The 10,992-nt window shown below is 44.4% G+C and overlaps 1 protein-coding gene across 1 annotated transcript; it reads right to left on the reverse strand.

Annotated features, from left to right (window-relative positions):
* Nucleotides 1-6,146: 6,146 nt before the first annotated feature.
* LOC147268973 (RING finger protein 148-like) lies at nt 6,147-8,826 on the reverse strand. Its single transcript, XM_086193505.1, has 2 exons — nt 8,586-8,826; nt 6,147-8,518 (listed from the first exon to the last, which is right to left on the reverse strand). Exon 2 carries the CDS (start codon nt 8,385-8,387, stop codon nt 7,299-7,301), a length of 1,089 nt encoding a protein of 362 aa, XP_086049631.1. The 5' UTR covers nt 8,388-8,518; nt 8,586-8,826; the 3' UTR covers nt 6,147-7,298.
* Between the last annotated feature and the right edge of the window lie 2,166 nt (nt 8,827-10,992).

Genomic DNA, 10,992 nt, shown 5'->3' on the forward strand with positions numbered 1-10,992 from the left:
GTACCACAGTCACATTTTACACACGTAAACCTACACTCCTAATAGATGGACACACACACACACATGCACATGTACGCACACACACTCAAACAACTAGCCAGCAGGACAGACAAACACAATGAGACACAGATGCCCGGAGCCTATTTACTGCTGCTAACACCATGGGACTTGCACACAACATTCATTTCAGTTTCCAGCTCTCTCACCTGCTCTCACACTCTAAGACTACACTGACAATCCCCAGCACACACGCACGCACACACACACACACACTCAAACGTAAACACACACACAAAACACATAATGCCTTTTTTTTCTCTATTCACTTTGTCCTGTAAGCTCTGTAATTAAGCAAATGGGTCATTCATTAATGACCACCACAGGCAACAGGACACAGGGCACAACAGGAGTTAATAAGACAGGATGGATGGACTGCTGGGAAAGAGCACAACACACACACACACTCTCACCAGCACATACACATACATCATCACGTGCCTACTCCACAAACTATTGACATTTGTGAAAACTGTGCCCCGGGTAAGATATGCATGAATAAAATCTCAGCAGATAGCGGGAGCTGATGACGAGCAGCTTGGTCATTGATTTGCGCTGTCAAACTGCACTGAGAGGCAGTTTCATTTAGGAGGAAACTTTGGCAGAAACCATGCCTCAGGCCATCCCATTCAGACCGAGACAAAAGAGGATATATTCCAGCGTATGATGGTACACAGCTCAATCGTTACAACTGCTGACAAATCATTTTCATGAAATATATACAAATAGGGTTATTGATGGTAAAACCACACAGGATTTGTGTAAGCTGAGCAAATTGGCTTGAAAAAGCAGTGCAAGGCTGCTCCAAGACAGGTGCAGGCTCAGTGCTGAGACATCAGTTTGGCTGATTGTGAACGCAGACATGTTGCTTTAAAGGTAAGTTTCTGTTGAAGCACATCCAGCCTCTCCTTTTAGCCGTCCTCTCCCTCTACGTCTTTGTGCGATGGACGGGATGAGGCTGGAAAATGATTTGAAAATGCAAAAATGTGAGCAGTGTTTGGAAACTTCACAAGCAATATTTCCTCCAGCACGGAATAGTGACTAGAATAAATAAAAGCAGCAGTTACTATTAAATTGAAGTTCGTGAGCGTTCCATTTTTTTTCTATAAGATGTCAGAAAACATCGGACTGTCTTATTAATTTTCAAGTGCACAAAACAACAAACATAAATTTCAATAAAAATGGGATGATTGGGGCTGCACAGTGGTGCAGTGGTTAGCACTGTGGCCTCACAGCAAGAAGGTTCCAGGTTCCAGTCCCGGCTCCATCACAGGATCTTTCTGTGTGGAGTCTGCATGTTCTCCCTGTACTTGTGTGGGTTCTCTCTGGTACTCCAGCTTCCTCCACAGTCCAAAGACATCAAGAGAGGACGAGGCTGATTGATACTCTAAATTGACCGTAGGTGTGGCTGTGACTGTGAATGGTTGTCTGTCTCTATGTGTTGGTCCTGTGATGGACTGGTGACCTGTCCAGGGTGAACCCCGCCTCTTGCCCGTACATGCTGGGATAGCCCCCCCCCCCCCCCCCGTGACCCTTACCAGTAAGGAATAAGCGGAAGACAACGATGGATGGATGGGATGATTGCTGGATTTGACACTTGTGTGTACATTACATCATATATATATATATGTGTGTGTGTGTGTGTGTGTGTATACAATATGTTTCCATTGTAACGTAACTATCCTGGTTGTCTATATACTTAAAGTATGTATGTATCTATTCTTTCTTTTCTCTCTGCAGACAATATTGTAGTTTTGAGTGGGTGAGCAACGGGAGGCTGGGCTGTTTGTTCTGTAGGTTCTGTTCATTCTACATGAAAAAAAAAACAACCAAACATTGGGGGGAAAAGAACAAACCGATACATTCAGTTGGATGTAACATGAGACAAACAAGCTGGCAAATGTAACGATGTTAACTGACTCATGGTTTTAAATAACCACTGACGTCATCAATACAGAAACATGCATCTTCCCAAAGGCACACAGGCTCCCTTAAGAAGGCAATGTGAACCTGCTTGTGTTCCTTCTGATTGGAGGTATAACCTGTTTCTTTGATATATTCAGTGTGTATGTTGTATCACTATTCCTCCACTAGATGGCAGACTTCATATTGCAGCTCATTTGATGGCTAAATCAAATCAGATTCACTGTAAAATGAAAGAGCTGATGCCAGTTTCTCAACCTTGTGCAGTCATTATGTGGGAAACAAATGACCATGACACACACGCACACCCCCCCCCCCATACACACACACACACACACACACACACACTAAGTAAGAGGGGAAAGGGTGTTTCTCACTCAGATATCTTCTTTTCCTGTAATCTCACACACGCTAGCCAGCCCGCCCGTCCTGTGATTGCCGGCAGGAAAAAGAGCTGGCCAGCGTGTCAAAGGACAGGACAAGACAGGGCAGTAACGACAAAGCCACAGGATGAGAGCTGCTTGGTCTGGTGTGTTTAGGTCCACTCAGCACTATCGGACCTGTCAGGGGAGCGACAGGAAGGAAGGAAGGAAGGAAGCAACATCAAGCAGAAGCGCTGACACTCACCTGGACGAACCAGAATCGTTGCTAAATATAAGACGTGTGTGAGGTTGAGCTCTCCTGATAATAAAACACTGGCAGACATTCCTGCACGGTGTTGTGTTGAACCTCCACAGCCAGATACGTTCAACTGATGTTTCTTTTGGTTTTAAAGGCGAGCCAGAGCCTCCTTAATGAGAGGAGCCGTGTACGGCTAAAGACATCAAGCCTGCAGGAAAGGAAAGCAGTCGTTACTAAGCAATATTTGCATTTCATCACTGAAAGAGTCGATGTGCAATAAGGAGAGGAGACCATGGTACTTGATCAAATGGCCTGTGTAAGCAATAGCGAAAAAAAAAATGTTTTATGTTGTACTTACTGACTAAATGGATCAATTTGTTTCTAACTGCACTTCTGTAATCAGGTTTCCCTCCTTCATTAGGATAATTACTCAGGCAGTCTGGGACAAGAGAGCCTGGAAACAACTACTGTAATTTAATTAGACAGACTTTCTTTCATTCAGCTGAAGCTGCAAAACAGCCATGCGCACACACACACACACGCGCGCACGCACGCACGCACGCACGCACGCACGCACGCACGCACAGATGGACAGACTACAGGACTATGAGGATTTGAAGTAACGTTATTGCGATATGCAGGTTTACACTGTACATCCAAGAGAAAGTTCCAGGTGCGCCGTATAGCAACCCAGCACTGTGCAAGGTCATTATCAACATTTTGAAATGTTCTTGCACACAAATTTCTTCAGATGAGTACATGTAACTCCTCGCTCCTGCCTGCTATTGTGCTCTTCTCGTACTGTTTAAGTCTTTGCAAGCTTGCTGATTGACAGTTACAAGAGTCAAACAATATTTGTCAGGAGCAAGGAGTTGAAAATACCCACAGGCCTGGGATTTGTGCCTTTAAGGCTAGATTCTAGGTTTTTTGTTTTTTTTTTAAATCATACGTTTAAGAAAAAATTTGTGTTTACCAACTTTTCACAAATGAGGCTCAATGTTTCTGAATCAATTTGAATGTTTTCTGAAACACTGCATTGGGAGATAAAAGAAAGGGAGTTTGTTCAGACTCATCAGACAGCCATTCCCTCCCAATGAGCACACAATTCAGAAGCCATTTTTCGCAGCTTATCAAAATGATTAAAATGACTTGGAAGCCATGGATACGGCTTAACACAGACGCTCCCCTGAAAACGCACACACATGGATGAACACGCACCAGAGGCCTGCAGCAAAGGTACCACAGACACTGAGTAGGTCCAGTAGGTGGTGAAGTGCAGTAATGTTGTGTTAGCAACATTGACGTTGACTTATTTCCAAGGATTCCTTCAGTTAAGTCAGCACGTTGATCGTTACCCGCTGTCGTGGTGAGCAGTCTTTGCATTTTGGAGGAAATGTACAAGCATTTGAACAGTGAATGTTAGTGGTTATTAAACACATGCCCTTGAGCTAAAATCAGCATCAAAATGATCTCACATTACATTTTGTGACAGTATTTTATGAAAAAGAAGAGAAGAGAAGAGAAGAGAAGAGAAGAGAAGAGAAGAGAAGAGAAGAGAAGAGAAGAGAAGAGAAGAGAAGAACCTCCTGCTGTGAAACCAGCTATAAGGACCTATTCTGTGCCCAGTGGTTTGGAACGGCCTCATCTGTGTGTTCATGTAGGTACATACCTGTTGATGATCATTAGTGCGGTAGTGTGGCTGTTGGGCTGGGAATTGATGTGCGTGCGTGTGTGTGTGTGTGTGTGTGTGTGTGTGTGTGTGTGGGAGGGGGGCCTCCACAAACTAGACAACTCCACTTTGTTGTGGTAAAGTCAAGGTTATTAGGAAAGTAACAGCTATGATGGCACCTCCAACAGAAGCACGCCATGAAAGGGTAGGAGACTCAGGGTTTCCTTTGTCAGGGCTCAGTTCAAACTGCGGTTGGTGATGCTCTCCAGCAGGTGGTGCTGCAGGACCAGGGATCACAAACTAGGACAAACAGAGACTTAAAGCTTCAGCATAATCCCACTAAAATGCATTAAAATTCCTTTTTCTATGCAGCTCAAAGCATACAGGTCATTATTCTTTGTCATCAAAAGCTTCAGATATTTGGAATGATAAGATAAGCCCCCCCCCCCCCCCACACTTCACCAGTTTATTCCTATTTTTGATTCCTATCTGCAACTGAAGGTCAAATGCAGTATCAGAGTACAGCCACTGACCAGAATGCCATTAAATGAAAACCTTCTGACTCAATTTTCTCTTTAACAACGGCAATAAATCAGAGCAGCACCGGCGCTGAAAAGAGCGCGCCTCCAACCCAAAGCTTGCCAGTCGCTCCCAGCTCAGCCAGTTAGCTCGCTATTGATTCTCTGTCTGCCTGTGATGCCACTATAACATCTGACCCATGAATGCTGATCTGGAGCGCGGCCTGAAATCACTGCCATGCAGCCGCAACAGCGGCGACTCAACACCAGAGAAGAGACCCCGGAATACCTGCCCTCAGCCAACACGCTGCTCCCCTCACTGGTGCATTTCACACCTTGTCCAATGGCATGACCACAACTACGGAGTCAACATTCCACCCACCAGCAATCGCATGAGGTGTCATTATTCAGTACTGACTTTCTCTCATACCCCCCGCGTCCTCCGTGCCCCGAACACACCGGTGTGAACGGACAGCTATAACTAAACAAGTGTTTGTTTCACAGCATCGTATTCATGAATGATTGGAAAACATTATCTGACACTGAAGAGCTGATAAGAAACGCTGAGATATCGTGTGAAGGATATAAAACTTTTTATCTGCCTCACTCACTGCTCTCGGCTTACTTGCCATTTCTTTTTTTGGCACGAAGAACAGGCCAGTGTGACTGTAGCCCTTCCTCGGGCTCATGGTGACTCACTGACACAGAAAGCTGACTCATTTAATCAAAGAAATGCCTGTCAAAGCATCTCACTGTCTTTTTGTCTGTTTTTTTTTTTATTTTATTTTCAATAGCCTGATAGGGCTAGAGGACATTATATATATATATATAATCATGACAGCCTTTCCAAGTCACCTTTGAGATCTTGATAGCAAATGTGAAATTGACATCGTCCCCAAAGGGACACAATATAATCATCTTTTTACAGATTTTTCTTTTTTGTTCTAATCACCATGAACGTCTATCACATCCGAAGAGCTCGAAAGGAGATTCCCTCCTCCAAAGAATGATTTTGTCAATTGTGTACAAAGACGCGTGCCCAAATAACTGACAACGGCCTCGAAACATTTCAAGACAGCCCCCGATTTCATCTTCGACAGTGGATGTGGATCTTCTAAAGGAAACAGATACTTTTTCATGTCATTATCGAGCCGCGGCACAGCTCTGCGTGCTTGGTCAGGCCCTCTGACTGATGTGATGATTATCAAGTGTGTGCAGATTGACTCCCACCTGTGCAGAGGTAATTACACTTTCACTCCTCTCACACCTTCCGAAGTGAGACTCCACTGCCGTTCATGGAGCCGACTGTTACAGACATGCACACGTCCACATTCTAATAAACACATGAGCTCCTGAAGTTGGCCTCATTTTGAGGGATTTATTGTGTCCTAATAAGCATCAATGTGATTTAATACAAGTCATATTCATTGCTACAGAACAATTTAAGACTCCTGGAATCTGTAACATGGCGAGCATGATTTAGTGTAGAAAAATATATAAAGTACCATTATCCCCACCGGCAAAGAAAGACATGAAATAACTCATCGTCTTTTACTGAAGGATGCACTGTCATAAGATTTGCAAGAATCTGTAAAATGCTATGAAATTTTTTTCACCTACATGAGAGCTGAGAGGTAGACCACAGGGACTTAAATAATTTTAAGTAAAAACCTGGAAGACCTGCTCAAGAACTTGTGCTTTGACATGAAAATCAGCTGCTTAGAGAACGACAGGAATACACCTACGTGGCTAAATAATCACAAGTCAATCCATGTGGTGACTGAGTTTCCTAAAACTACACATCAAGATAAATTATAGTCAGTATTTGCAGATCAGTTATCGACACTTCCTTTGATATTTACTGCGCCTCTGTGTCACTGAGGGTCTTTCTATTTCTCTTAGGAAAGAGAGGGAAGCAACAAATCTTCATTTGTGCCGATCATTTTTTTGAATGTGTCCCACCCCCTCAGGTGATGTTATTCATCGATGCGCTATGTGTGTTTCCAGGCATGGGTGTGTTCAGCAGGGTGTGTTTTTGAGCCTGACAACCTAGTACATGTTTTCACATACAAAAAAAACAAAACAAAACAAAACTTAACCCTCTTAGGTTGAAAAAAAAACAAAAACAGAACACAAAGAACCTTTTGTTTGAGGACGCTTGGACACAATGTCAAATTTAAAGGTGATTTGTGTCCTAAAAGCAAAACGGATATCTGACCCTTGCGTCTCCCAGGCTACTTTTTAACCGTCGATAACTCCATGAACACACCCAATGATTACACACTTGCATGTGCCAACAAATGTGACAATGTGATGGCATCCAGGCTAATTACACAAAGTCCATTAACATCATTATCAAAAAAAAAGCATTTAAATGTGTCCATTCTTTGTCTTGCCACAATTTGATTCCTTGAAGATGGTTCATTCATTGTATTCCAGAAAAAGATGACTTCAAAAAGGTAAATTGACTGTATTCTAGTTCATTGCTGTTTTGTTTCCATTGCTGTTGTTCAGCCTCTCATAGCCTGCGAGTCTCCCTCGAAGGCCCTGTTGTCATAGCGATGCTGATGTCTCTCTGGGTCAGGCCTCAGTGGGTCAGTAAGTGGGACTTCATACATGGTTTCTCCTCCCGCCACTGTGATGATGGTGACCTCTGCTGGCGATTCCTCAGAAATCTCTTTGCACTCCTCCTTGACTCCCAAGGCCTTCAGGATGTCACTCTTGCACATGGGGCAGGTCCGCCTGTCCAGGAGCCAGGGCTCGATGCAGGCTTTATGGAAGATGTGGTCACATGTGAGCACAGTCACTACCTCACCTGGCCTGTAGGACTCAATGCAGACAGCACACATATGGGACTCGGAAGCTGTTTCCTCGTCATCTTTCTTCAGTGTACGCACTTGTAGACGCCCAATTGCCCTCTTAGCCTCAGATTTCAGCCGCCTTTCTGCGCGTCGATGCATGCGCATGTTGTAGAGACGGTTGGCAGAGATAAAAACAAAGTAGGCGATGGAGGCAGCAGTGACAATGAAGAAGGCGATGGACAGGAAGTAAAGCCAGTAGGTGTCCATCCAGGGACCGTGAGGGCTTCCTACCTCGATGCGCATCTGTACCTCTGTTCCGTTCTTCACCAAGTTGACCACCTCCATGCCCTGGATGTTGCCAATCATGATGGCCACGATATCAAGGGCATCTGAGTGCGCCATGTGAGTGGTGCTGTTGCCGCTGCCATCCATATTATACACCACCACCGCAGCAGCTCCTTGACGTTTGGCAGCATTGATCTTGTCGCTGAAAGTACAATTGCCCCTTTTCACCAGTGCTATCCAGGCTGTTGAATTGGGATTGCGGTTGTAGACGGTATCCGGGCTACAGCCTTTAGGGTCTCCCTTGGGAAGCACAACAACACCTGAGGCTTCCTCGAGCGGAGAGTTACGGCCATATACTCCACACTCACAAAATCGATCCTCAGTCTTATTGTTGCTGCTGTTCAAATAAGTTATTTCCACAACGGCAGTCCAGAACACCATTGCCCCCGAATAGTGAACAAGCCATGACAGACTCAGCAAAAGTAACAAACCGTGTTGTGTCTTCTCAGCCATGGCAACACTCCTCTTGAAACAACAGGAAGCACTCTGTCCGCTCCTTATGCGTCTTTCAAACCCCTTTGTCAGTCCAGGTTCCTGGTTGTTTCAGCCCCAGCGATCTGAGCACAGCTACGGTTTCGCCCAACCTGCTGTCAACAGTAATCTGATAAGAGTCTCTGGTAACATAACACGAGCTATGCGTCAGCCACTCACCTCTCCTTGTCTTCCTGAACCTTGAACACTGCGCACTCTCAGCAGAGGGCAGGGTGCTGTTATTCAACAAGTTGAAGTACACTGAATACACAGACCTGTGGTGTTTCAAGAGCCAAGGAACAAAATACGAGAACGCAAGCTGCGATATGACAATGATAAGGATATTTTCACGGACATAGGTCACAGCGGACCTTTGAAACAAATAAAAGCTTCTGACTTTTTCCTTGTGCAACGATGAGCAAAGCAACTTGGCCGGTTTTTCAAGCTCGACTCGTTTCCTTCCCTCTTTTTCTGTGTCAGAGAGAGTTCCTTTTAAAGGAAACTGACAAGTATTACTCTTTTGCCTCTTGGAACAAATATAGGCTGCTGCTGCTGCTGCTGCCACAAAACACAGGAATCACACACAAACACACACTGAAGGTGCATTTGGACAGCTTCAGTCACAAAGCTACAAGCATACTAGTGACAGATAAGAGGGAACAGAGCAAGTTTCCATTGTATCATCTTACACACAAGTGAAAGCACACACACACCTAGAAGAGAATATACTCCTTTAGTTCTCTCTCTATCTCTCTCACACACACACACACACACACACACACACACACACACACACAAACACACACACACACACACCAAACCGACCTGCAGGCCACTGCAGAATGTGCAATTAAATTATCTAAGCCAGAAAAAAAAAATCAGTAAACCATAGGAGGCTTCAACTCTCACTTTGATAAGTACGATTGTGCAGCTATGAACCAGAATTCCTGAGAGTGAAATAGTTACCTGAACCACAGTACTGATAGATCTGAAAATAATCCGGAACAGAACAATAACAAAAATGACTAAAATGCAGCCCTAAAAAAACAGAAGTCACTGGTGCTGCGGGGATGCTTTATCTCACAGACTGCGCTGGCGAGGATAGCAGCAGTGTTCCAGACAGGATGTGAGGCGATAAGTTACACTTTTTTAAAGAAGAAGACGCCGCGGTGCCTGATTTTATGATGCATTTTGATATCCATTCTGCTGTTGGAACAAAAGGCTCTACGTTGTCTTCAGTGTCATCCAGCAAGTTTGAAATATTCGTAATAATGAAGTTGAGGGTGCACATAGATACGCTGTCAAAATTATGCCTGAATTCTGGGCACAGGAAATGATTCGTCTAATTTAGGGGAGGATGAGGTGATGTGGGCTGGGCTCATGACAGTTCCTCAGCTGGAGGGCTTCCCGAATCAAGTAGCTAGGAGAGAGAGTGGAGGATAAACCAGCGCAGGGCCTCTAACCTGCCTGAGTGCTCACTAGCTTGTCAGTAACTTGCCTGTTGGGAGGCTGAGTAGCAAGAGAGGTGTTCACTCACACGCATCCTGCAATCCATTCTGATCTCACAATGAAATGTATGCCATCTTGGGCTTCCTTAAATTGTCGTTTCATTGTGATGTTTACAATAATTACCATGTAAACCAATCCAGATCCGTCCACACCAAAAATAAGAATTGAGGACGTTTTAGATGAGTTGAAGAGTGGGACGGGTACCACAAGTGTGGAAAACCTGTCGATCCTGGAGGAGATTCCTGCACGGGCCTGTCACTGACAGGCGGTACAGTAAGATTAAACATTGACATCCTGCCAGTCTTTGTTAATAACCAGTTATCTCGAACACTGATGCCTTCCCTTTTGAATCAGAGGACAGGAGGAGTGGAGGAGGAGGATTAAGCAGCTGTTAGGGAGGACTTGTGGGCTGTAGCAGTCACTCCGGTGTGCTGCTGGTTCTAAATACATCCCCCTGGAACTAAAATAATGAAACTAACACGTGCATGTGGGCTATGTGTGTCGTAACTGCCAGCAGTGAACAGAAGTATGGCCAATAATTCTTAGATCTTTAAACTGCACAGCCTCAATATGAAAGCAGTGAATAAGCTACAGTAGACGTATGATTACATAGTGCACAAATATATAGTGCACAAATATATAGTGCATAAATATACAGTCCATCAAATGCAGCGACTGTGATATTCCTATCTAAATTAATGAATAATTAGAATGAGAAATGTGACACATTTGTATCATCACAGCAGATCGTTACTCTGTGTGATATCTTAATCTAATTTCTATTGTATGCTGAAAACCCCATTTCCCAGAATGCACTGTAAGTTACGTCATGTAAGGCTCCTCTCTCAACAGTGCACCTCCTCAGCACGCACTATTTTCAAGTAAAATATTTCCACGCCGGTTTACTTGATGCTTCACCAACCGCTGAAAGACAGTTTCCCCCGGTGTCATGAGAGAGGACGGCCTTCGACTTGACGTTCCACGCGGATATTCAGCTTCAAGACTCGGGCAGGAATGTTGGAGGCAAACTTCTCCCCTTAAATGTGCGTCATAAGTGAAAACACATCGTACCGCATGG

Source organism: Aulostomus chinensis, chromosome 2 (genome assembly GCF_037954235.1).
Source record: "Aulostomus chinensis isolate RoL2024-O1b breed Wild chromosome 2, RoL_Achi_v1.0, whole genome shotgun sequence".
NCBI classification, from domain to species: Eukaryota; Metazoa; Chordata; class Actinopteri; order Syngnathiformes; family Aulostomidae; genus Aulostomus; species Aulostomus chinensis.

What these genes read in the sequence shown, in the direction of transcription:
- LOC147268973 (XM_086193505.1), bottom strand. Translation starts at nt 8,387, where the DNA reads ATGGCTGAGAAGACACAACACGGTTTGTTACTTTTGCTGAGTCTGTCA.